This window comes from Pleurodeles waltl, chromosome 3_1 (genome assembly GCF_031143425.1).
Source record: "Pleurodeles waltl isolate 20211129_DDA chromosome 3_1, aPleWal1.hap1.20221129, whole genome shotgun sequence".
Lineage (NCBI taxonomy): Eukaryota > Metazoa > Chordata > Amphibia > Caudata > Salamandridae > Pleurodeles > Pleurodeles waltl.
Genome location: NC_090440.1, coordinates 34784137 through 34799388, shown reverse-complemented (window position 1 = coordinate 34799388; position 15252 = coordinate 34784137). Strand labels below are relative to the sequence as shown.

The window sequence follows — 15252 nt, the reverse complement described above, 5'->3', positions numbered from 1 at the left end:
AAATGTCGCAAATCCGGTTTGAGGCCTGAATTTTGCCTCAGACCTGACTTGCCCCATTTTTTGACGCCCAACCTCCATTTTCCCATACGCCGGCGCTGCCTGGTGTGAGTCTTTTTTTTTGACGCACACCAGTCCGCAGCGCCGGCTAACGTCATTCCATAAATAAGGCGCCCGCATGGCGCGTTGGAATGGCGTTAGCCGGCGGTCAAATTTTTGACGCACAACTGCGTTGGCACAGTTGTGCGTCAAAAAGTATAAATATGGGCCAATGTTGCAGAAGTCGTCTTTGCTTCTTTGTCGTAGTCTGTAGAGTTCCTGGCAGGTCCAGGTGCAGTTTCTTCGGTAAGAAGGTGAAGTAAAGGATGCAGAGGATTCATGCTGGAATCTTGCAATCTGAATCTGAAGAACCACCCAAAAGAGAGCACCTATCAGGGGAGGGTCTGATGTCATCTGCTAGAGCTGGCCACTCATATGCTCCCAGAGTTCCCCGCCAACTTGGAATCCAAGATGGTAAAACCCAAGGACCCTCTGGAGGAGTTCTGAGCACCACAGCTGGGGTGGTGATGGACAGGGGAGTGGTCACTCCCCTTTCCTTTGTCCAGTTTCGTGCCAGAGCAGGGACTGGAGTCCCTAATCTGGTGTAGACTGGATTATGCAAGGAGGGCACCAAATGTGCCCTTCAAAGCATTTCCAGTGGCTTGGGGAGGCTACCCCTCCCAAGCCTGTAACAACTATTTCCAAAAGGAGAGGGTGTAACACCCCTCTCCCAAAGGACATCCTTTGTTCTGCCTTCCTGGGCTTGAGCTGCTCAAGCAACAGGAGGACAGAAACCTGTCTGAGAGGTGGCAGCAGCTGGGGCTGCCAAGAAAACCACAGAAGGCTGGAAAGGCAATACTGGGGGTCCTCTAAGGAGCCCCCAGAGTGCACGGAACCATACTACCAATGCTTGCAAAAGCATTGGGGTATGATTCCAACATGCTTGATACCAAACATGCCTATGTTCGGAGTTACCATTATGTAGCTGGACATAACACGCGTAAAATGGCGCCCCGCACTCACAAAGTCAGGGGAAATGGTCCTGGAGGTCATGGGGGCACCTCTGCTATTGCAGGGGTGCCCTCACACACAGGTACTCTCCACCCTGCCCTCAGGACTGGAGGGCCTGCTGTAGGGGTGACTTATAAGTGACCTAGTGCAGTGTAAATGGCAGTGAAAGGGTGCATGCACCTTTTCAGGCAGGCTGCAAAGGCAGTCCTGCAGAAGCTTTTGCATTGGCTCCCTATGGGTGGCAAAAGAAATGCTGCAGCCCATAGGGATCCCCCGGAACCATATATAAGGGGGCACCTGTATGCCAATTGTGGGTGAAATACTGGATTACCAGTATGCAATAATCATAATTTAAGGGAGAGAGCATAACTACTGGCCTCCAACAACTAACCAATCATATTGATAACAACAACCTCCTCAACCCTCTTCAATCAGGCTTCCGTAAAGGCTGTAGTACTGAATCAGCCATCCTCAATATAGTAGATGACCTCCACAACTCCCTTGACTCCGACCGACCCTGCCTACTGATTCTCCTTGATCTAACGGCGGCCTTTGACACTGTTGACCACAAACTCCTTCTAGACTCCCTCCAGAAGAGACTCAGCATTGAAGGTACTGTCCTCCCCTCGTTTTCCTCCTTCCTACAAAACCGAACGCAACAAGTAAAACTTCTCAACTTGACCTCACCCACCTCATTAATTACCAGAGGAGTCCCCCAAGGATCTGTCCTCTCTCCCACTCTCTTCAACATCTACATGGACCCTCTTACCACCATTCTTGCTCGAGCAAATATCCCCTCCCATTTCTATGCTGATGACACACAACTCTATATCGAATTATCCTCTTTAGAAGATGTTCACCGTCTGAACAACACCCTTAAAGAAGCCCTGTGTTGGGTTTCTTCTAACCATCTCCAACTAAATCAAGATAAGACGGAAATACTCCTCTCGAAATCAAACCAGCTCCCTCAACTGCAAGAATGGCTAAACTCTATTGACGCTCTCAAATGTACCCTCACCCCATCCAGCACGGTCAACTCTCTGGGAATCTCTATGGACTCCAACTTCGCTATGCAGGACCACATCAAGAAGAATGCGTACAAAGCTTTCCTCAGCCTTAAACTTCTACACAAAATCAAATCCTTCATTCCCCAAGATGACCTCGAACAGGCCACTCAAGTACTGGTACTGTCAAGACTAGACTATGGGATCTCCATCCTTACTGGCACAGCCAAATCCCGACTCGCTCCTATGAGGTCCACTTTTCATGCAGCTGCCAGACTAGTGACGAGTAACAAAAATTATGACCACATCTCCCCGGCCTTGAAGAGTCTTAAATGGCTCCCGATTGAGGCCCTTTGCTCGTTCCACACTGCTTGCCTAACATACAAAGCCCTTGACACTGGGAAACCAGAATACCTCACAAAAAAACTCTTGAAAGCTGGTCAAACTAGATCTCTTAGAAGCATAAACTCCCTCCTCCTCCTCCTGCCAAAATCCAACAAGCAAAAAACTCGGTCATGCTCCTTCTCAAACAACGCTCCAAGAATATGGAACTCCATACCCACTCACATCAGATCCAACCCTTCCCATCAGGTCTTCAAGGAGTTACTTAAAGCATACCTCCTAAATCAACCTCCACAACAACAAGAATCTCTCACCCCCCACCCCACCACTACCGGATCGCTACCCTTTTGTTCATGAAAACCCCTTTGTATAATCGGTCTGTAATGTGATTCTAAGACTTTACAATGTGTATTTCTTATGTTTATTATCTTTTCTGTTGTAAAGCGCTCTGATATCCTCTCGGTCTTCCCAGCGCTATAGAAAACACTCAAATAATAAATAAATACTAGGGTCCTGATTAGCAGGATCCCAGTAAACACAGTCAAACACACTGACAAACAGGCCAAAAGTGGGGGTAACCAAAGTAGAAAGAGGCTACTTTCCTACACCAGTTTAGCACCAGAGAAGGTACCAGGGGTCCCTGGACTGGTGCAAACTGGTTTATGTAAGGAGGGCATCAAATGTGCCCTTCAAAGCATACCAGAGGCTTGGGGAGGCTACTCCTCCCAAGCCATGTAACACCTATTTCCAAGGGAGCAGGTGTTACCTCCCTCTCCCAAAGGAAATCCTTTGTTCTGCCTTCCTCTGCCTGAGCTGGTCAAGCAGGAGGAGGGTAGAAACCTGTCTGAGGGCTGGCAGCAGCGCAGGCTGCCCAAAAATAAACCATAAGACTGGTTGGAGCAAATCTGGGGGGTCCTCTAAGTAGCCCCAGAGTGCATGGAATCATACATCCAGTACTGGCAACAGATTTGAGGTATGATTCCAATATGTTTGATACCAAACATGCCCAGGTTCGGAATTACCATTATGTAGCTGGACACAGGTGTCCAGTACACGGGTAATTTGGCTTCCCCGCACTTACGAAGTCCAGTGTGATGAAGCTGGAGTTCATAGGGGCATCTCTGCTTATGCAGGTGTGCCTTCACACACAGGTACCTGCACCCTGCCCTCTGGGATAGGAGGGCCTACCATAGGGGTGGCTTACAGTGACCTGGTCCAGTGACCTTTAGTGAAAGGCTGCAATGGCAGGCCTGCAGACACATTTTGCATGGGCTCCCATGGGTGGCACAATACATGCTGCAGCCCATGGGGACCCCCTGGTGCACCAATGCCCTGTGTACTTAGGTACCATATACTAGAGACTTAGATGGGGTCACCAGTATGCCAATTGTGGGGTGTGCAAAAGTCCTGAGCAACCAAATATAAAGGGAGAGAGCTCCATCACTGCGGTCCAGGTTAGCAGGATCCCAGTGAGAACAGTCAAAACACACTGAAAGCAGGCAAAAAGTGGGGGTAACCATGCCTATTGTTATGTCTAAGGAGACATTACTTTTTTTAAGGTACTGGGGACTCCCATCTCGACGACAGGGAATGATTCAAACATGTGAATCTATGAAAGATTCCAATAGAGGAGAACTATAGTTACAGGTAAGTAGCTCATTTTCTTACCCACACTCTCTCCTTGGTTGGAAATAGGAGAGTCCGTCCCTTGTGAGTGTCAGTGAACGCGCTTGAAACAAATCCAGGATTTTTGGAAGCAGCATACTATTATTGAGCTTTGCTATCATTCTGACTCAGAATTATAGCAGAACTCAATATTATGATGCTGCTTCCAAAAATCCAGTGTCTCGTCCAAGCTGGGCTGGGAGGCTCAGAACACTCTGAAGCAGAGGCCCTCACAGAGGGGTGCATCGCATTGTAACGTGAGCACAGGGAGCGGATGAGATGATAGTGTACAGGTGACCCTCCTAACTGAAGTCTCATACATTCGCTGTCTTGTCACATGGCCTATCTTCCCCCTTAGGTGGAGCTGTTTTTCAGTTCAGCATGCCACACTGTGCTGTGCACAACTGTCTTCTTGAGGCAGAAGCTTCTCTGTCCAAATACACATGACCGGGATAGTATTCCAGCATTACTTGTAACATACTTGTTGGCCTTGGTGTGAAACAGTCTCCTCTGGACAACCCTAGACACTACTGTCGGCGCCCTAGAGGGCTGCTTGTGGCACTATGTCCCTTGTGCCCAGGAGAGTTGTCGGCCTTTCATCCTTATCAGGTGGATCAAATGCTTATCTTTGAGCCAGGTAATACCAAACATCTTATATATGGTAAGCAACAGTGCTAGGAGGCTACATTGAAATACACATTATGTATGATTACTGCTTTTTATTCAGAATTCATGTGCGAATAGGCTAAACCAGGGAGTCTAACGCCAAACACAAATTACATCTAATTGTATCACCTATAAATGGGGGCGCACATATTTAAGTCATAAATGAAGACATTCATTGGATAGCAGCAGACAGACACATTGACTATCCGATGCAGTGGGTCCTCGTAAGAAAACGCTAACGGCTCATTCGTAGGACTTTAGAGGCTGAATGCGCACCTTGTCAGTCATCCATTGTCAGACTCGGTACAGAGGTGGAGGTTGGCTCCTGGGTTCCTTTGAAGAGAGTGCTCAGAGCTCATTATTTCCCCTAATGAGCCCCCTCATTCTGGGCCTGATGACATGGACTTTCTGGAGGGATCTGCACTTAAATGAGTGGCTCTCCCAGGGGGCAGCACATGTCCTATTGACTGGGGCTGTGTGGTGTCTGTTGCTTGGGGATATTTTGAATTGCTGCTGGGAGGCTGATTGGACCGAGGGAGGTGGGTGCCTCGTGGTCCTGGTGGGGGTGGGAGTTCTTGGGCTCCAATGCTGCCCGAGTTGGAGGCAACTACCGTAGTCAAACTACGTCATAAAAAAACATGATCCCTGGAATACACAACATAATACATAATTATTTCACTACACCAACTAATATTTTAATATACTTACCTGTGTGGATTGTGGAAGGAAACTCAACGACAAACCAGGAAGACTCTGGCCCTCATTCTGACCTTGGCGGTCTTTTCGCAAGACCGCCGAGTTACCGCCGCGGTGAAGACCGCCGACCGCGGCGGTATGCCGCTGTGCGCATTCCGACCGCTGGGAGCGTTCCGCCGGAAAACCGCCAGCAGCCACACTGGCGGTCGGCGGGAAAGTGGAGACTGGTCAACCTCCACCGCCACGCCAGCAGAACACCGCCCACAGAATTACGACCCACATTTCTGTGTGGCGGTCTTCTGTTGGTGGTCTTCTGTTGGCGGTCACCTCCCCATGGCTCCTGTCGCCTCCCGGAGGACCAACGCACAAGGTAAGTTGATCGTCCGTGAGGGGAGGGGGTGGGGGGGTGTTGTGTGATGTGTGCGTGCATGGGGGTGTGCGTGTGAGTGTGTAGAGGGGGTGTGTGAGTGCGTGCATGCGGGCGGGGGGTGCTGCTGTGCCTATGGGCAATGTGTGTAGTTCGGCGGGTGCGCATGTCGGCATGTATGTGTGCGGGTATGTGTCCCCGTTGTGTATGTGTGTGTGTAGGGGGTGTGTATATGTGCATGTTGGGGGGGTGTGCATGTCGGGGTGCGTGTATGTGCATGTCGGGGTGGGGGTGGGGAGGGGGTTCGTACCACCTCTGGGGGGTGGCAGGGGGGTGGAGGGTGTGGGGGGAGGACTCGGGGGGGCAGTGGGGGGTGGGGGAGACCCCTATCAGTGCCAGGGAAGGAATTCCCTGGCCCCGATAGTGCCTACCGCCATGGTTCGCATGGCGGTTCCCGACCGCCAGAAACCGCGGCGGTAAGCAGGGTCATGATACCGTTGGCGGTCTTGGGTCGACCGCCGGGCCGGAGTGCGCAGACTCCAGCCCGTCGGTCATGACCGCCGTGGCGGTCGGAGTGGGGAAGTGGCGGTCGATCGCGGCGGTGACCGCCGCGGTCAGAATGCCATTTTTTTGACCGCCGGTCTGTTCGCGGTCCGACCGCCGCATCTCCGCCGACCGCCAAGGTCAGAATGAGGGCCTCTGTTCTGTCTTCTGGATCAAATTCTGGATCAACCAATGCCTGCTGTGGACTAGTTCCTCGTGCTGCACAAAAGAAATGATGAAAAAGGACTGGACACCATCGAGAGAAACAGCCTTCTTCCCCTCTCCTTCCCCCTTCCCTTGCTGCCCCTCTCCACATGCACCACCATGCATCTTAAACATTGCTCCAGTAGAATTCTGAATCCAGGCCCCTGGCAACACAGCTGCCTCTCAGTCTAAGCCAATCCTGGCACTGCTCCTGCTGGTGCTGCAACACTAGGATTGGCTGGGGCAGAGGACATCATCGCTCATCCTGAGAGTGTCGGCTGCGGCTTTGAGCTACCCCCGGCTCACTAATGTGGGCTACGTTGCATACTGGGTGTGCATGTCTGGTTGGTCAGAGAAAGGTTGCCATCCAATCTGACATGCACACTTACGTGCGTGCAGCGCTCAGCATCTACCTGATTCTGCTTGGCAACATTGTTGCTGTTGTAAGCCCCTCCCCCTCAGGCCTGCCTGGCTGCCTAGGGAGCCCTCCTTGATCAATCACAAAAAACACTCACAGTTAGCTGCTGCACTTTAAATATATGAAAAAATGTTTTACTTAATGCTTTTATTGGGATTTATTGGGGGGGCAGGGAACAAAATAATCAGTGGGGCATAGCCCCCTGGGCTGATGGCCTGCAGAAGGGATGACTTACACATATTACAAGCAGTGTCTTAGGGGACATGGCATACAAGTGTGTGCCATGTTGTGTTTTCAATTTTGGGAGCACCTTGTCACACAGTCTGCAAAGGCAGTCTGCATAAGGTTGGTGCTGGATCTCTTAGAGTAGCGCAAGTTGAAGGGCAGCTCTGAAGGCGCCACCCTTCTGTACCCATGCCCTAGGTGCCAGGGGTACCATTTACTAGGGACTTACAGGGGGCTAAAGGGCCTGGTCACTTTGGGATCAAGTGATCAGGTATCTTGTTTTAGTGAGGGAACACTGGCATGAAGTACAGGAAACCAGTGCACTTCAGTCGAAGTTGCATCTAAAAACAAGGCAAAGGGTGGAGGGGGTACTGCAACCAGTACCCAGCTCCCTACAGGAGTATGCCAATTTGACCATGTATGAAGGGGGTCAAATTGGCATACTCTATTGGTATGCAGGGGTAAAGTGCACAGAGCTCTAAATCCAGCAAAAATATAGGATCCAGCAAAAGGTGGCCATCTGGGGTCACGCAAAATCCTTTGTAATCACAGAAGCAAGATTTAGGGAGGCAAGTTAAAGGTTGTGAAAGGACGGTTAAAGGATAGTCAAGAAATCCAGGCAAAGCTTTCAGACAGCAATAACCACAAGGGAGCAGTGACACAGTAAGAGCAGATGCAGAATAGGTTTTAGCCATCTTAAACAAAAATATTTCCATACATTTACACTTTGAGACAAGGGAAGCATCTTTATCTCCGATTCAGTCCCAATTCTAGACTGTATCAGCCAATTGAATTTCAAATTTTGAATGATGTAGCGGGTGTTATGGGCAACTGCCCAGAGAGTGTGTGCAGCGGATCTTAAAAAGTAGTTTCAGCAGACTGCAAGACATGCAGGGCTGGACTGCAAAAGACAGTGCAAGAAAATTAGTAAGGGAGCACAGAAGTGAATACCAATACCTTATAGTGAAATATGGGGCCAGATGTACAAAACAATGCTTGCAAAATACTGGTCACAATTTGTGACAAGTATGTTTACAAATAGTATGGAATTTTGCAAATCAACTTTTATGGTGACAGGTCATTTTGCAAAATTCTTAATTGGAGTGGGTCTCAATCCGACCTTCCTGAATATTAATGAGGTAGGCTACAAATCTGATTGGATGGCATCACAGGGATGGTGGCTTGCTGGGTATTAAGACCACCGTGTCATGTAACAACTTACCAACTCCTTAGAAGGGATTAGTACACATTAGAAAATAATTTTACAGTCCCAAACAGTCAAAATTGTTTTTCGAACATGTAAAAAAAAGGTTTTGTACATCAGGCCTGAGATTATTCTGCGATATTTTTGAAGGGACCATCCGTTCATTTTATACAACAATTTTACAAATATATAGGTTTTTACTGGAAATTGTGAAAAAAATGCCTGACATTTTCCAGTAGCCCCAGGTTTGACACAGTTCCTAGTAGCATTAAATTAAGCATGTGCTCAGAAGAAAAATGTTTTCTGCTCATCTAAAACTGGGTGAGCTGACAATACTTCAGCTGTCCCCGCCCCAAATGCACTCCATTATCCTCGGCCATACTGAGGATTCCCTGTCTCGTGCATTTCCAGTTGGAAAGGGGCACAAAACACTTTCAAACTGTTTGGTGTCAGTTACCTTTAGAGCAACATTGACCTCTGGGATGGAAACAAATGTTACCTTAGTATGTACTGATCTGACCAAGTGAAGGGAAAAATTGGCATTGCGTTTTTTCAAAAACCATACCTCAGTGGCGACGTCTATCATGGGCGTGTATTCGATTCAGCCATGTACATGGAGGATCTTTCAAACTTTCCAAGAGAGATACTTTAATGTCTTTTAAGACAGAGTATTGCTGAATGATGGTCGAAGGGTTGGAAATGGGTTTGGAGATTGGTCAGTATGCGAGTGAAATTGGAATGATGGCATGATAAATGTTGTAGATGGCAGTGGTCGACACCCTTGGTCCAAGGCGCGCCAATCCTGAAAACCTAGCATGTTTGTGGCTATTGTGCCTGCCTCAGAAGCTGGCTGAATAGAAACTGCATGTTCCTTCTCTAATGACTAACCTAACCTACCTACTATCATAGAGACAAATACTGTCAATAAATTCGTTCTTTGTTGAGACAAGATCAGCCACAATGTAATCTCTGTTTCTGCTACCTGATAAACAATATTGTCCCTTAATCTTTAAAATATCGGACTATCAGTGTGTGCAGCAAGAGTGTTTTACAAACCATGATATCACTGTTTGTAAGTGACAGTCCCCTTCTCAAGCCCTCATTTCCTCTTTTTTCAGGAAGTTCGATCACCTTGCTCCAGGGGGACATCAAGATGCAGCTCTTCCGCAGTGCTGTGAAGTGTAATCAATGCATCTGGCCACAGTCCAGCAGTGGGATCGTCACTGTGCCCTTCGTTCTAGATCCTGAATTTAGTGAGATATATGTATTGTTCTTCCATATACTGGGTGGTTACAGCACTATGCTTTAAAACTGGGCTCCACCGGCTGCCTGGTGGAGAGGGATAAGTCATCATGTAATACTGACTGGTTGGGAGGGAAGCCTTAATAATACTGGATGACATCAGGAGTGAGCACTCCTTCTACATATACTGGTTGATGTGTGTGATAAGTGGACGGGTTACTATATTATCTCAGGTGCATGTTAATTTCTTTATTAGACTGGCCGATGGGACATAGGCCCTCATTACAATGGAGAAAAGTACTGCCAACAGGCTGGCGGTACTTTTCCCATTAATATGACATTGGCGGTTTGGCTCAAGCCGAAGCCCCAATATACCACTCCGTCTGCCACGGCGGTAACAGCTGCTGGGCTGGAGAATTCAGTCCCCAGCTAAGCGAGCGTCATTAGCCCACCGGCGGGATTATGACCCCACCTACCGCCATGGTTTTCGTGGCTTACTTACCACCACGAAAACCATGGCGGTAGGCACTATCAGTGACAGGGAATCCCTCCCCTCTCACTGATAGGGGTCTTCTCCATTCCCCTCCCACTCCCCCGGTTTCCCCCTCACCCTCTTCCACTCCAGACCCCCCCAACATACATGCACCTTCACGCACCATCGTACACACGCATATACACACTCATACCCACATTCATCCACGCATGCATACATCCATTCACACACACTGACTTACATACATGCACACATGCATGCACACAACACAACATACACGCACTCACACATCCATACATGCACACACATACAACAGGCAACACACACCTGCATTCACGCACATTCACACACACCTCCACAACACACAACACCCCACCCCACTCCCCTGTTGGAATACCCGACTTACCTGATTTCAGGGGGTCCTTCGGCAGGAGACGGGACGTGGCGCTGCTGCCAGCAGCAGCATCCACCAACAGAACACCGTCAGGCCGTATCATGTGCCATGACATGGTCTGCTGCGGTCTACTGGTGTGGCCCTTCTGGTGGCAGCAGCGCCACCTTACCGCCATCTGCTGCCATGGCTGCAGCTGGAATTCCGCCATCCTTCTGGCGGAATTCCGGCTACGGTCAAAATTTGGCAGACAGCTGGTAGCAGCGGCGATGGTATTTTGGCAACCGTCGCCACGGCAGTGGGCGGGTTTTACTGTCAATGTCATAATGAGGGCCATAGTGTCTCTCCTTCACAGTACATCCTAATAGGATTTAGGGATTCTCCTTCACTATACAGGTTGTAAAGACTGATGGGAGTTAGGGGCTCTCATTCATAATGCAGGCAGGTGGTTCTCCTTCACAATAAAGGCAGATGGGATGTAAAATTTCTCCTTCATAATACAGGCTGATAGGATTTAGGGGTTCTCCTTCACAGTACAGTCTGATGAGAGTTAGGAGCTCTTCTTCACAATACAGACTTATGGGACATAGTGGCTCTCCTTCGTAATACAGGCTAGTAGTTTCCCTTTAAGAAAAGAGGGAGGTACTGTTCCTGTTAAAGAGAAAGGAAGAGAACTGGGTGGAGGATGAGACAGAGGCAGGGAACCCTAAAAATTATTTCTTCATGCCCTCACACATCCCTTAGGGATTTCATGCTTCATCATAGGACATGCTCCTCGTAGGACAAGCTCAGCAGTGTCCTACGGGCCCCACGAATGGTCCCTTTAGCGGAGATCTTTTTTCAGTTATGCTATATGATGAGTAGTAAATGTGTGAGGGTATCCTAGGTGTGTGGGGTGGAGTGATAGTGTATGTGCAGGTGAGCGAAGATAAAACTGTTTAGGAGATGTCAAATAGATCCTTTGATATGGTGGCACTCTTAACAGGGTTAAAAATCTAACAAGATGGTCAGGTCTACTATGGGGGTATAATGTACCCAAGCAGCCTAAAATATAAGTGCATGCATTCAGGTCGACATGTTTTGCGCCTTAATGCCCCAAAACGTATCCACTGTGCTTCTTCAGTTCCTAAAATACTGTGGGGGTGCAACCCTACCCCACATCTAAATTCTCATGTGTGGTAAAGGTGTTGTCCTTGAAAATAATACCTGGTGTAATGAGTAAATGATTGTCCAACCTAGATAATGAGTAAGAGAAAGAGAGAAAGATTATAACATATGTTAAATAAGAAAATATTATGTTTCTGTAAAAGCATCTGCAAGATTGCTCTTCCAGTACATCGTGTCATTGTGTCTCCAATGGTAGACATGGACATGCTGTGAAAAAGGTGCTGTATTAGTCACCATGAGTGTAGAGAAAGAGTAACAATACACACATAAACATACCAGGAAAAATGAACTTGCTCCTAGGTGGGTTTTCTTTCAGACAGTGGGTATTGGATTGGATCTCCGCCTAGAGTGTAAGCTCAGTAGGGCAGAGTGGTACAGTGGTTATCAGTTTCTTTTAATGGGACACCCAGGCCCCTTCCAAATACTGGTTAAGGTGTCTTTGCAGTATCAGGGGATGGAGAATACCTGCACATTTTTGGCTAATATGGGTTGGAGCAGACACCTGGTGGCTTTGAAGACCATTGTAACTTAGGTCGAATCAATGGCAGGTCATTCTAAATACCTCCCAAGATTTATCTGATTTTCTCATAGATTGATGTAGCACTGACACCTATGCTGGTTGTCATGCAGCTGTTATGTTTGTGGTTTGTGACTTCTAGGAAGTACTGGTGTAGATCTACAAGAGTCAGTACCATCTTCCTTCCATCCTAACTCTGCTTGAAATCCCTTTTGTCCCACCCTCTCTCAGGCGATAGCCAGAAGGCTCTGATCCGGGCAGCACTACAGGAGTTCAACACGCTGACCTGCATCCAGTTCACCGACCGCAAAATGGAGACCGACTACTTAAATATCAGCTCTGGGAATGGGTATGTATTATGTCTTCTCAGACCCTACAAATATAAACAAACAATCTCACTTGGACATAATGCCACGGCTAGTTTCTACCTTTTACCTCATATATTTGCAAAACCCTTGTGGTGTCATCTCCACAATAATTACCATGAAAGCAGACTTGAAGCATCGGGTCTGGCAGTGTCACAAAAAACACACACACAGCCATATGTCAGGGCTTTACATGCACATTGGTCATTGCTAGCTCAGTGACGAGACGAGGATGGACACCTTCTACTCTGTAAGCAGAAAACCTTCTGAGACCTGTTTTCCTTATTACAGAGATAGTATTCTAATTGGCAAGGTGCTTTTCAAAGAGCTTTACGTACATTTCAGTTCTCCATTATTGGAACATCTTTCATAAATTCACATGCTTGAATCACGCCCATCATCGAGGTAGGAGTCCCACTGCAAATTCTAAAGCAGTTGAAGTAATTAGCATAGCTTACAGTGGCAAAAGACATGGAATTCAATAGCTTATTCATATAATTTAAAATGATCCAAACTACAGTCAATGAGGCGACAGCACCCTTTAGAACACTCCCAACAGAGGCATCTTCCCCCAGATATTCTACTGCATGTTGTGTGAAAGGGAGTCTCCCTGAGCTCTAATTAGTTTTCTTCAGAATTTCAACTAGAATACTTTCAACTGTGTTCCAGTATGTCAGGAATGCTGAAAATTTATTATTATGAACATGTGCGACCTGTGGTAATCAAAGGCTGCATTCAGAAGATCCTCACAAGGATTATATCTATGGCCTCACCCAGCCCACCACGTAAAAGATTGTAAATTCTGCAGGACTTTTTCTACTAAAACCTTTAGAGATAGAGAGGGACTTTTGATTTGGCTCTAAAAGCCAAAAAACAAAAATATATCTGAGGAAAATGATAGATCTGCCACCTCTCAATCAAGATCTAAGAAGAAGGAGACGTCACTCCATGGCTCAGCTCAGACTCAGAAAAAGGTCTACAGGCTCCTCTCAGGAGGAAAAAATTGGAAAGACAGAAACCAGATCTAAATCTACCACTCCCTCTGTGTAATATCAATAAAGCCTGTAAAATCCTATTCTGAGCCACTGTTTAAAAAACAAAAGTTGACAGAAAAGACATATTTGACCTTAGCGTTGTCGTCAAAATGATCGTCGAAGTCCGTCAAAGTTAAAATGCTCCTTATGGCACCATCAACGACCAGCTCGCAGACGGTTACAGTGTCGACAACGAGAACTGTGTCATTGACGACGGCCAGCAACAGCAAACACGACCTCAGAGTCGACAACAATCCCAATGTTGACAACGACAGCACTGTCAACGATGGATATACCATAGACGAAGACCATGCCATTGACGAAAACCACGCCATCATTGAAAACCACTCCGTTGATGAAGACTGTGTCATCAATGATGACATCACCATTGACGACCTCATCGTCGACAAAGCAAATAAAACCGACATCTATGGCACCATCAATGAAAACCTTGTCAACGAGACCAAAAACGTAACAATTAGGTGAGAATGTAACTGTAGGAAGCTGGCCTGGTATGTGGTGAGCACCTATGATGTTATCACCTTATACCAGGTATCTCCTGTTAGTGAGGTGCAGACAGTGGACCTGATTACGAAAATGGCGGTTCAGACCGCCTTGCCGGCTGTGGCGGAAAATACCGCCACCGGCATGGCGGTCTGAACCACCATATTATGAACACAGGGAGGGCCGCCACTCTGCCAGCGCCAGGCTACTGCCGACAGGCAGCCTGACGATGGCGAAATACTTTTTCCGACAGGGCAGCGCTGCAAGCAGCACTGCCCTGTGGATAAAGAACCCTTGTTCCTCCAGCCTTTCCCTGGCGGGTTTTCCCACCAGGGAAAGGCTCCCGGAAGGGGTGCTCCGGGGTCCCCCTGGGGGCCTCTGCCCTGCCTATGCACTTGGCATGGCCAGTGCAGGGGACCCTGTGCAGTGTCCCGTCACGCAGGTCACTGCCCGATTTACAGGCAGTGATCTGCGCAACGGGTACTGCTGCACCTGCCGCACAGCGGCATTGACGCCATCAGCAATGTCCCGGCCCAGCAGAATGTCCATTATACGGCCGGCGGGATCTCAAGGGGGCTGGCAGTCTGTGAAAAGACCGCCAGCATGAACACGCAGGGTTTCCAGCCGTGTTGATAATGACCCCCAGTGTCTAGGAAGCCAGAGCTCTCTAGAGGTAGCTGTGTATGAGCAGCCAAGACATGCAAAGCTTATGCAATACCACTAGAGTCACACAGTACTTACACACTTGAACCTCAGAGTGTTGCAAACATAAAGATACTTTATTATGGTAACACAAATACTAAAATACTGTATAGGCGATACTCCACTAAGAGGTGAGTAGACACAATAATATACACACATTAGAAGATAGTGATTAGCATAGAAAGCAATAGCAAACAGTGAAAAAATAGTGGAGGCCCTGGGGGGGATCAAACCATATACTAAGAAGCAGTCCCACACCCAAGGAAGTAGAATCTGTGCTGGAGCTGGAGAAATTAGGAATCCCAAATGGTAAGTACCAGAATGCCCCCAAGTGACCAGGTTAGGAGAGGTAAGTACCTGGTTTTCACTAAACCCACTGTGTCCTTGCCAAACCTGGGACGTAGTGAGCGAACAGAGCAGCCATTTTAATATATGTGCTGGAGATTGGTCAATACG

General features: G+C 47.9%; 1 protein-coding gene across 2 annotated transcripts in view; it reads left to right on the top strand.

Annotated features, from left to right (window-relative positions):
* LOC138283737 (astacin-like metalloendopeptidase) overlaps window positions 1-15252 on the top strand; it is a 301255-nt gene that overhangs the window by 70880 nt on the left and 215123 nt on the right. For both annotated transcript variants that reach the window (XM_069221780.1, XM_069221781.1), the window contains 2 exons: window positions 9500-9634; window positions 12423-12540. In XM_069221780.1, coding sequence (XP_069077881.1) covers window positions 9500-9634; window positions 12423-12540 — 253 coding nt within the window. The remainder of the gene's footprint in view (window positions 1-9499; window positions 9635-12422; window positions 12541-15252) is intronic.